Genomic DNA, 12560 nt, shown 5'->3' on the forward strand with positions numbered 1-12560 from the left:
ATTCCAAAGTTTTTCAAAGGTGTTTGTCTTTACAGGGTTGTTGTTACTACGTACATTGTTCTCCTGGTTCTGCCCATTTCACTCTGCATTCACCCATAAACCTTCCCAAGTTTCTCTGAAACCATCTGCTTCATCATTTCTGACAGCACTGTCAGAATGGGTTCCATCACACTTAGGTATCATAGCTGGTTCAGCCCATCCCCAGTTGGTGGACACTCCTGTTGGTGACCATTTTTTGGCATCTCAAAAAGAGTCGTAAATATTTTGCATCTCTAGAGTTTGTTTTGTCCAGAAGGAATTCTTCCCTTAATCGATTCTCCTTCTAAGTGGCCCTCCTTTCCTTTCTCTCCCATTTTTCTGAGTGAAATGCATTTCTGCACCCAGCTGTGTGTTGGGTACAGATGCAGTTTGATGGCTTAATAGATAAACCAGATTTCTCTATTAAATAGTTCTTCTTAATCCAAAAAATTCAAGCAGCAAATGTTTATTGAGAATTTAGGATCTGCCAGCTTAGTGCCCCGTAAGAGAAATACCAGATACAATGCCCTTCCATGGGGGTTTTAGAGGGTTTAGGGGAGGCAGAGCGTACCCAGAAAAACTGCCTGTAAAATATTCAATGACTGTTTGTAGACATTTAAAACATCTGTTGGTCAAAGTGCACAATCAATGCATGCAAACAGAATTTGAGAAAGGACAGATGGACTCAAGCTGGAGCCTTCACAGAAGGTTTCCTGGAAGAATCAGGGCTGAAGCTGGGCCTAGAAGAGTAGGACAGATATGGAGTGTTCTGTTTGGGATGAACAGTTGCGTGTATATTCATTGTGTGTCCTTGCCAATTGGTCTCTTCAGAAATTCCTTGTAGCATTGTCTCTGTGACTTCCCATAAAGATGATGGGAGCATTGTCTGCATTTGGCAGAGGATGATTCTGGGGCAGAGGGAAGTTAAGGGACTTACCTCCTTTCCCCTTTCCCCTCCCTCCCGTCTCTGTTCAAACCACTAAGAGCTGACCTTGGCCTCGCAGGTCACAGTTCTCAATAGGGTATATTTATCTGGCCCTTGGAGATATACAAGGTGGAGTGAAAAGAGTGATGGCTTGGGAGGCAGAAAGAACCAGGCTCCTATTCGACCTCAGACATTTAAGTGACTTTGCCATTCTGGGCCTCATTTCCCTAATTTTTTCCAATTTAGTGGCCTCCAAGGTGCCTTCCTATATCTTCCATGATCTCCAAGTTCTTGGAAAGCAGGGGGGCAGGGAGCACTTTCTCTAGAATCATAGGGACCTCGGCTCTCCCAGGTAGGACACTCTTCCAACTCCCTCTAGCCCTGGGCAGTTTCCTCATCTCTCAAGTGAGACAGGATGGCCTCTGGGGTCTCTTCCAATCCTAAAATTAGGATCCTACAATGATCTCGTTTGCCCCTCTCTCACAATGACCCCCGGAACTGCCTGAATTCTACAGAATATTTCACATTTTTGAGAAAGCCACAGTTTGCTTTATTGATTTACTAGTCTTCAAGAAAAGAGAAGGTGGCATTGTAAAGGAAGCAATTATAAAGTATATACATACCTATGTACACATGTGTGTATAGTTCTATTTTAAAACCTTTGCTTTCTGTCTTAGAATCAGTTCTAAGGCAGAGGAATGGCATGAGCAAGGCAATTGGGTTTAAATGACTTGCCCAGGTTTACCCAGCTAGGCAATGTCTGAAGTCATATTTGAACCCAGCATCTGGCTCTCAATACACTGAGCCACCTAGCTGTCCCATCACCTCCCTTTTTTAATTGTACCAATTACGATGTACCAATGTATGTCAAATATATTTAAGGGAAAGCCAATATGAAAATTTCTGTGACTTTTCCAAGTATTATGCGAATTAATTCACCCAAGAATGAAAAACGAGAGGGAAAAATGAATATGTATACATATATACACACAGATAGATGCTAGATACTAGAAATGCTGGGGGTTATTACACAAATTTTTTTTAAATTATAGAAAACTTCACAGATTAAATACACTCAAATCTTTTATGACCCTGAGCCTGTCCCTGTCTACTTTTCAGAAGTAGAAAGAAAATGTAATATTATAGCTTAGAAGGTCAGGTAGGTGGCTCAGTGGATAGAGAGCCAGACCTAGAGATGGGAGGTCCTGAGTTCAAATATAGCCTCAGACACTTCCTAGCTATATGAACCTGGGCAAGTCACTTAACCCCCATTGCTTAGCCCTTACCATTCTTCTGTCTTATAGCAAATACACATGGAAGGGAAGGGTTTGTTTTTTTTTAAGGTAGGATAGATTTCTTGAAACAAGTATTTTTTTAACATCCAAAATTTTATTTTTGAAACTACATATTCACACTTCTTAATGAACCGTATTTCTCTTCCACAGTTGATGCATGAGAGACATAATCTGTCTCTTTATGTTTACTCTGCAAACATTTCTAAGAAATATTTTATTTTTAACATTGGACTACTTGTATAGATTCACACCATGATATACTCTTATTTGGTATTCATTGTGGAAAACAACATTCAGTAGTAGTTAGGAATTTTTTACTTAATGGAGTGAATATAAAGATGTATTCTATCAGAAAATGTGTCTTTTCCTTTTTTTTTCCCAGTGTTTTCCAAGTGCTATTACCAGTCATGTAGCAGCTGAATATCCCAGTAAATGCTTGGTAAGTAAAAATTTGATCTTGTCTCTTTTTCATGGAGACTGAATCTCTCTGTCTCTCTGTCTCTCTCTGTCTCTGTCTGTCTGTCTGTCTCTCATATAAGAGTCAATCAATAAATATTTGTTGAATTCTAGTATGTCTTTCATTCAGAGCTGAATTATGTGGCAGGGTTCTGACTGATTTGTCAAGAAAAGCTGCACACATTGACTGATTGGTTTAGCCTTTTCTGTGGGTGTATGTGCTGTTGCCTGCCAGAGTTTGTTACTAGAAAGGCAGAGGGACTCTGACCGAGCTGCTCCCCTCCCCTCTCCAGACACACCTAGGGCATTTCTCACATCACCCATCCCTCTTCCCAGCGGCCCAATGGGAGCGTTTTGTCCCTTCCCTGTCTGGGGGGGCTGGGCACAGGAGCAGTCTCTAAAAGGTTCACCATCACCATCCTAATGCATCCCATGCCCTTTTGGACAACTTTTTGTTAGGAAGTTTTTCCTGATGCCATTGTAAATTTTCATCTTTAAGCCTAAACAGTCCAAATCCAGTAATCCCTCTGACATTCTAATCAAAAGCTACAGTAGTGGCTTATATTTATATGGCTGCATTTTTAGACACTATGTAAAATATCCAAAAGATTTAGGCATTCTCTATAAAGAACTTAAAGTAACCTGAATCCCAAAGCCAACTGGTATGGAACTCTCTCCTGATTTATGGAGATCAATGCTCTGCTCTTGGGTGAGGGGTGTGAAAAGGTTGGTGAGAGTGAAAGACAGGAGAACTGTAGTCTCTACCGCCTCTTGAGTCTCTTTAGGCTCTGCAGTCTCTTCTAGCACTTCTAACTTCTATCTTTGAGAGAGAAGATAGATGGTGCTAATCTTACTTCAGGTTACTGAAGGGAGAATAAAACTCTGGGAAGAAGCTAGAATGAGAGGAGCAGGCAGTCTCTATCATGTCCCTATCCCTAGCTTGCTGCATTAGAGATCTTGAAAAATAGCCCTTTTGTGTAATATCTGAGACTCTTTCTTCATTGAGCTGAATTAATCTTGTTCCCAATGGGAGAGCACCTTCACTCTATGTTATCTGATTTTGATTCTCTTATGAATACTTCCTTTGATTTCCGTTATGCTTTCTTAAATTAGATAAATGCTATCTCCCATGTTGTGTGTTCATTGTAGAATTGGTATTTGGTGGGAAAGGAGTCAAGCCTTGAATACAAATCTTGGAGTCAAATAGAAGTTTAGCTTGAATTTGAAAACTCTAGACTAACACTATTTAGGGAACAGATATAATTCTAGTTCAGTATCCCCTCTTTTTGAGGAGAGCATAGGGGCCATTCTTCTAACACCAACCTCTTGTTTCCCCTCCTTGTAGGAATTAACCTTCCTTCAAGAAGGGTGGGAGGAGAAGAGGCTAAAGATGTCTGTCTCTTTTTGAGCCATACAATGACATCCCTTCTACATGTGAGGGGACATTAGAATGTAGATTAGATCCCTAAAGTCTTTGTTCTGATCTTAGACTCACTATATCTGTGATCTTTCTGAGATTGTTTCCTTCTCTAAAATGGATATGGATGCCCTGCTTTCAAAATGGTGGAGGTGGGAGGGGATAGTGAGGAAGTATTATTGTTGTTCTGTCATTGAAGTCATGACTGAAGTCAGAGTGGACATTGACAAATTGGATAATATCCAGAGAAAAACACCAAAGGCAGCAAAAGCCTTCGTGTTCAGGCCATATGAGGATGAGATGAAGGAACTGAGGATATTTATCCTGGAGGAGAGAAGAGAGACGGGGCACAATAAGCTGTCTTCATCTATTTGAAGTCATAGAAGTCATAGAAGTACAGGCGCATTTCATTTTAGGGAATGCTATGTATAGCCTGACTAAAGCTAAAGACAGAGAGATCCTCATTGTATTTGTTCCTGCAAGTTTGTTCCCTGGCCTGTGCCTGTGCATCTCCTCCATGAGGAGGATGTGGGAGACTTTGTCAAACGCTCTCTTCTCTTTTGGGCCAACTAAGAAATCCTAGGAATGCACTCTTGATGGCCATTTCTCTTTGAAAACTGACCTCTGAAGACTTAAATCAGTCAGACAAATAATGATTAAGTTTGTATTATATGCCAAGAATTAACTTGGACACAGGATGCAAAAGAAAATGTCTCATGGACTGACAGGCACAGGCCAGCAAACAAACTTGCAGGAACAAATACAATGAGGATCTCTCTGTCTCTAGCTTTTGATCCCTCCTCAGGGGGATTGCATAATTATCCTAAAATCCAAGGTTTAAAATTTTTTGGAGAAATTGCAGGAAAAGAAACTTGCCAACACCCTGAACCAAGAAAGTGGATCTTTTTGAAGAAGGTATCATAAAGAAGCCTGTGGAAACCATACACTGCATCCAAAACTCCAGAGTAAACTTTGGGATATAATGAACTGAACTGAAGGGGGTTGAACACATTTATTTTGAATATAAACTCTTATGCCACAGTGGACTTCCCCCTAATTGGCTTTTTGTCAGTGTGCCTACCAATCATTGGTTTTGCTCTCTTCCTCTTTTATTTCCTTCTTATCTCCAACCATTGTAATTTCCCCTTAGAAAGTGCAGTATTGGATGCATCTTTAGCTAAAAGATCTTTAGAAGTGTAAAATGGATATTTGAAATGATTCATTTGGGAGACTAGGCATGTAAATCTGGGAGATTTCAACATGCTTGTCTCCCAATAGAGTCACAGAGAGGGATTGTGAAAGAGAATTGGTATTCCCTTTGTCTATTTTAAGTTAATCAATCAAGAACTTAAAGTATCCCTACTTGTTTGGTGAAAATATCACCTTTAAAGGTTGTTATAATATTAATTTATGGTCGCCAAGGAATTTACTTATGCAGTTCCTAAAATGAAACACTCAAGTCAGAATGGAATTTATGGTGGTTTAATCACAATGGGAGTAAGGAAACAGGATAGGGAGTAAAGGAGAGAGGAGGAAAGGGAAGAAGGTTAACTCAACCTTCTGGCCAAGCCAGAGGGAGATTAGGCCCTAAGGCCAAGGTAGAAGGAAAATCAGTCCTTGACTCACATGACCCGATATGAAGGAAAGCTGTCTGCAGAACTCCTCTCTCCTCCAGTTCCTAGCAAGAACTGCCGCCTGGCTCTGTCTACAGGACCTGAGCAAATTCCAGAGGCTGTTCCCTACCTCACTTCCTGTGCCTCACAAGTGCCAATCGTGGCTCAAGCTTGGCTTAGGACAGCCCAGGTGGGCAGTTAGTTATTTCTGATTTGTCATTGACTAGCACATGCCCATGTGAGTGAGGGTGTGCACAATTTTGGGTGCTAGACCAAGCAAGATGGAGATTTTAAAATTCACATACTTAACACTTAATAAGTCACGAACAAAGAAAGTTCACACCCTAAAAGGCCACAAGCACTGCCCCCCTCAGTGCTAGGCAAATTGAAAGGCTGTGATTGATTTCTGAGACATGATAAGGAGAGCTGATGGGTGGAGAAAACTATATAAGCAGGAGCTTGAGAACTGCAGTCTGGCAGTTCTAGGATTAGGACTTAGGGTATTTTTAGCTAGGTGATATTTTCTACTTCCTTCCTATATTTCCCACTTTAATATCTCTAAAGCTACTAACAGCCTACTGACTCATAATTTAGCTTTTATAAACAACGACTACAACAATGCTTTTCTTTAACCATTATTATTTTTGTCAAACCAGATTTTTAACTATTGCATTTGGCATCCACAATTATAATTATTACACCAAGAAAACCAAAAAGGAATAGCACCAGGTGGCTCCATCCAGGCCAGGCCTGCTGAGCTGAGAAGGGGCCAGTGCTACTCCTGGCCCTGCTTATTCCCATCCATCAACCACATATCAATTTGGGAACAGCTTTGGAATGCATGGATTTTTGTTAGTTATCTCTTTGTCTGTGGCAGGATACATAAATGGTTTGCAATAGAATGAGTTCTTTATCTAGAGTGTTAAATGTTGCTTGTGCAAAAGCGTTTCATTTTTATATTGTCAAAATGACCTATGTTATCTTTTGTAATTAACTGCATTCCCTCGTTTGGTTAAGAATTCATCCATTATCCTCAGAGCTATGAAAGTTACATAATCTTCTTTTCTCCTCATTTATTTTATAGTGCAATCTTAGATATTCAAGAGATGTATCTATCCATTTTGAATTTATTGTGAAATGTAGTATAAAGTGTTAGACTAAGCATAATTTTCTGCTAGACTGATTCCCAGTTATCTTAGCAGTTTTTTAAAACAGGGAGTTCTTTCTTAGGTAATTTATGTTTTTAGTTTTATTAAACACCAGATTTCGACTCAGTTGTCCCTGATTCTTCCTTGTCTAGACTGTTCCATTAAACTACTTTTCTTTTTTTTAACCAATACTAGGTGGTTTTGATAATTACAACTTTATAATATACCTTAAACCTGGAAATGTTATTCTCCTATTCATGTTTTTTAAGATTTGTAGTTATCATAGATTTGGTTTCGAATCCCCATTCTCATATATGTAACCTTGGTCCAGTTATACATTCTCTCTCACCCTCAGTCCCCTCATCTATAAAATGTGGAGATTGGATGATGCCTAAAATCTCTAGTAGCTCTGTACATCTAGAGGCTGAGTGATAGAGTATCAAGAGCCAGTGTTGGGTCCGTAGTCATAGGTCCTGGGTGTAAATCCCAACTTTATGCATCTTTACTCCTGTGACCTTGCCAAAGTCACTTTCCCTCTCATTTTACTCATCTGAAAAGAAAAGGAGTTGTACTAGGTGACCCTTGAAGTTCTCAGCTCTGAGGCCCATGCTACCATCATCTGCTGAATATATTGCTAATGAAATTATATTCTTTTTTTTTATTGTTTTTGAGAGTTGCTGCTGTTATTCATCAACTGGTTGTCAACACTTTAAAAAAAACACATTATTTTATTTGGTCATTTTCATACATTATTCATTGGAAACAGATCATTTTCTTTTCCTCCCCCCTCCCCCCACCACCCCTTCCCTAGCCGACTAGTGATTTGTCTGGGTATCCCATGTGTCCTTGCTCTGAACCCATTTCCTTGTTGTTGGTATTTGCATTAGGGCGCTCATTTAGCGTCTCTCCTCAATCATGCCCTTTCAACCCCTGTAGTCAAGCAGTTGCTTTTCCTCCGTGTTTTTACTCCCTCACTTTGTCCTCTGCTTGAGGATAGTTTTTTTTTTCTTATAGATCTCTGCAGATTGTTCAGGATCACTGCATTGACACTAATGGAGAAGTCCATTACGTTCTCTTATACCACAATGTATCAGTCTCTGTGTACAATGTTCTCCTGGTTCTGTTCCTTTCGCTCTGCATCACTTCCTGGAGGTTGTTCCAGTCTCCATGGAATTCCTCCACTTTATTATTCCTTTGAGCATAATAGTATTCCATCACCAACATATACCACAATGTGTTCAGCCATTCTCCAATTGAAGGGCATCCCCTCATTTTCCAATTTTTGTCCACCACAAAGAGTGCAGCTATGAATATTCTTGTACAGGTCTTTTTCCTTATTATCTCTTTGGGGTACAAACCCAGCAGTGCTATGGCTGGATCAAAGGGCAGACAGTCTTTTAGTGCCCTTTGGGCATAGTTCCAAATTGCCCTCCAGAATGGTTGGATCAATTCACAACTCCACCAGCAATGAATTAATGTCCCCACTTTGCCACATCCCCTCCAGCATTCATTACTTTCCTTTGCTGTTATGTTGGCCAGTCTGCTAGGTGTGAGATGATACCTCAGAGTTGTTTTGATTTGCATCTCTCTGATTATAAGAGATCTAGAACACTTTATCATGTACTTATTAATAGTTTTGATTTCTGTAACTGAAAATTGCCTATTCATGTCCCTTGCCCATTTTTCAGTTGGAGAATGGCTTGATTTTTTATACAACTGGTTTAGCTCTTTATAGATGAAATTATATTCTTAAACAGTATTGTTCCTGGCTTTCAAGTCCCTATATCTGGAAAGAAGGTTAAATCTCTTACACTTGTTATGTTTGCCCTCCTTGGTAAATGTTCAGTTTCATGGGGGTTACAAAGCACTATTTATTATTGACATTTTTCTCAACCCCTTTGTGGAACAGAGTGCTTTCCTTATTTGTATAGAAATTTTGTTTGCATTTTTCAAACAAATATTTATGTTCTACTCATTACTAATTCTTTCAGTGCTTCAGTATATTGCTTTTCCTTGATGGCTAAGGGAGAGTTTTAGATGCCAACAACTGAAATGATTGATGATTTCGGGGTGGGTGGTGCATATATTCTCCATTGGTGTATATCCGTGCTTTCTCACCCTCAACACTTGCTGTCCTTGTTCTTTTCTCTTTCCTCTATGGGCAGAGTGTGGGGAGAGGCAGGAAGGAAAGGAAGCTTCTCCTTGACATTTTGATGTTAATGGTCACATCTTCCTACTCCCAAACCCACAGTATCCCATTCTAACCAACATGCTAACCCGTTCCTTCCTTAGCTAACAAACTTGCTTTCATTTTAAACCTTTTCCTTCCTCACTGTTGCCATGAGACTTGGCTCCCTCCAGATAACAGTCAGTTAGTCAGTCAGTCAGTCAAGAAGCATCAAATGCCTGCTATGTGCTAGGCATTGTGCTCAGCATAACTATACAGAGAGGCCCTTGAGGAGCTCACAATCTGATGGGAGAGACAACATGCAAACAAACAAGTGAATAAAGACTACATGGGAAATAAGAGACAGAAAGCACTAGAAAGAAGAGGAACTGGGAAAGGCCCCCTGTAAAGGAAGGTTTTACACGTGTGGAGGAGGACCCGAGATAATGTGTGCAGTCAAAGGGTGGAGAGTCTTGTTCCTAGAACCATCAGGAAACCAGTATCACTGGATCAAAGAATATGTTTTGGAGAATAAGGGGTAAGAAGACTGCAAAGGATGGGACACTAGGTTGTAGAGCTCTGGCTCTGAAGGCCAAAAGGGGCATTTTGTATTTTCTCCTAGAATCCATATTGGAGTCTATTGAGTAAGGAGGTGACACTGTCAGAACAACAAGCTAGGAAAATCACTCGTGTGGTGAACGGTGGATGGATTGGAGTGGGGTTAGACTTGAGGTAGGCAGACTCATACACAAGCCATTGCAGTGGTCCAAGGGTGAGGTGATGAGGGCCTGTACTAGGGTAGGGGCAGTGTCAGACGAGAGAAGGGGGTATATTGAAGAGATGTTGCAAAGATGAAGTCAACAGGCAGAAGCTTGCCTAGGGTGTGAGCCTGAGGGACTAAGAGGATAGCGGTACCCTCTAGAGTATTAGGGAATGTAGAAAGTAGAGAGGATCCAGGGGGAAAGATGATGAGTTCTGTTTTAGACATATTGCGTTTAGGATGTCTCTTGGGCTTCCAGTTTGAGATGTCTAATTGGCAATTGGAAATGTGAAAGTGGATGTCAACAGAGAGGTTAGACAGAGATTAAGTAGATTTGAGAATCATCAGCATAGAGATAGTAATTGAATCCAAGGGAGTTAATGAACTCATCAAGTTATATAGACAGAGAAAGGAAGAGGTCCCAGGTCACAGCCCTATGGCACACAGCCTGGTGGAGCTAGTGGATATTACTTGGATGAAGTTCTAGCAAAGGAGATGAGAAGAGGTCAGATGGCCAAGAGGGAAACCAGGAGAAAGCAGTGTCCCTATATCCCTAAAGGGAAGAAAATATTAAGGGAAAGAGGGTGATTGATCAGCAATGGCAAAAGCTGCAAAGAAGTCAAGAATGAGGACTTAGAAAAGGAAATGGTCTTTGAATCCAGCAATTAAGAAATCAGTGGTAACCTTGGAGAGGACAGTTTGGGTTGAATGATGAGGTCAGAAGCCAGATTATGGAGAGTTAAGAAGAGAGTAAAAGGACTGGAAATGGAGGTACCTACTGTAGGTAGGAAATTATCAGATGATATAGTTAATGGGGATGGAAGGATCAAATCATGGTTTTTTGAGGATGGGGAAGAGGGCTTCCCTGGCCATCATTTCCACTCACTTGTTGGGGGTGGAAGTCCAAATATTCCTTGTTCCTCTTTGCCATTTCTAGGTTCTCCCTCTCACACCATCTCTCAGTGACCTCTTACTTTAAGTACTATTCATCATGTATTTCTCTTTCTCTCCTTTTACACTGTGGTGCAGGCCCTCATCACCTCACCCTTGGACTATAATAGTTTACTGGTTGGTTTCCCTGCTTCATGTCTTTTTCCAGTCTCATCCACCCTCTCCCCAAGTGGCAAATTAATCTTCCTAAAGCATAGTGTGGTCATGGAACTTCTTCACTCAATAAACTCTAATGCTTCTCATGCCTTCAGAGACAAAAATAAAATCCTCTGCTTAGTATCCATCCAATGCCCTTCATAGCCTCTCCCCAACTTCCATTCTTCTTATGCTTTATGCCTTGCCTCCAATACTCCAGCACTCAAAGACTTTCTTTCTATGTGTCTTTATTTCTCTGTCTCTGTCTGTCTTATTCTCTATCCCTTCCTCCCTCTTCCTCCTCCTTCTCTTTCTCCTCTTCCTTTCTGTCTGTTTCTCTCTCTCTGCCTCTCTATCTCTCTCTGTCTCTGTCTCTCCAATTGACTGACATGCGTCTCCTTGCTGTTCCATTAATGAGACATTCCATCTCTTGGCTTTTGGCATTTCGTTGACTGTCTCCCATACTTGGAATGCTTTCCCTCATCATTTCCACTTCCTGACTTCCCTGTTTCCTTCAAGTCTCCTCTAAAATCCTCCTTTTCACAAGAAGGCTTTCCAGATTCCCTCTAGTTACCAGCATGTTGTCTCTCCCAATACACTGAGACCTCCTTGAGATGAGATTCATTTTGGCCTTGTGTGACATCCTCACTGCTTAGTACCTGGCATACAGTAGGGATTTAATAAGTATTTGTTGACTTGATTTCTATGAGTATCAATGTGATATGTGGGCTGCCCATGTTTGGTCTTTGCCTTTTGTTACGTGCTTGGTCCACTTCTTTTCTAGACTTGGATGATCTCTTTTCTATTTCTGCATGGAATTCGCCATTCCTTATATGTGATGGCCTGATTTGGGCAATTATGCATATCTCTATTGCTGGTTATTTTAATTCCTCTCTGAATAAGGTGTTTCATGATTTAACTAGATAGAATTATGAGAAGAAGGTTGGCCTTAAAAAGATGGGGATTTGGTTCTTAAGAGAAGCCTAAGATCATCAAAGGCAGAATGCTCTTTCCCACATATAATCTAGCCTGTTTCTTCACTCTGTTCAGTTCTGGGCCTAGTTCGTAGTCCATGCTGTGAGAGTTGTCAGATTTTCCTAGACACAAATGTCCTGGAAGTACAGGAAGGAGGGAGGAGGCTCATCTTGTCACCTGCCATGTTATCTGACCTTTGATGGGACCAGCTTGTTACGTGTGCATTGGGAGAACCTTGTCAGAGTAGAATTTTTAAGGTAGTATTCCAGTAAAAATGTCAGCTTCCTTTTAATTCACAGTTCCTTATATAGAAGAGATAGCTTAATAAATATTTTCTGCATTGAATTCACTGAAATTTTTCTTTATTTGTGATGTTTGGAGCCTGTTTTAGAATTCCTTCAAAAGACCTCTGATGCCCCAACCTGGCATGGCAGTGGTCCTGATTCTTTTCTTCTTTTTTTTTTTAAACTCTAACCTTCTGTCGTAGAATCAATACTGTGTATTGGTTCCAAGGCAGAAGAGTGGTAAGGGCTAGGCAATGGGGGTTAAATGACTTGTCCAGGGTCATACTACTAAGAAGTATCTGAGGCCAGATTTGAACCCAGGACCTCCTGTTTCTAGGCCTGGTTCTCTATCTACTAAGCCACTCAGCTGCCCGAAGTGGTCCTGATTCTTGAATGCAATGCTAGTAGAGAATATT

The 12560-nt window shown here is 40.7% G+C and overlaps 1 protein-coding gene across 1 annotated transcript in view; it reads left to right on the forward strand.

Moving 5' to 3' along the window:
• The window catches only part of MLC1 (modulator of VRAC current 1), a 56685-nt gene that overhangs the window by 35664 nt on the left and 8461 nt on the right, over positions 1-12560 (forward strand). The window contains exon 10 of the mRNA XM_056797593.1: positions 2621-2677. Within this exon, the coding sequence (XP_056653571.1) occupies positions 2621-2677 (57 nt within the window). The remainder of the gene's footprint in view (positions 1-2620; positions 2678-12560) is intronic.

The sequence above is a fragment of the Monodelphis domestica genome, chromosome 5 (assembly GCF_027887165.1).
Source record: "Monodelphis domestica isolate mMonDom1 chromosome 5, mMonDom1.pri, whole genome shotgun sequence".
Taxonomy (NCBI): Eukaryota; Metazoa; Chordata; class Mammalia; order Didelphimorphia; family Didelphidae; genus Monodelphis; species Monodelphis domestica.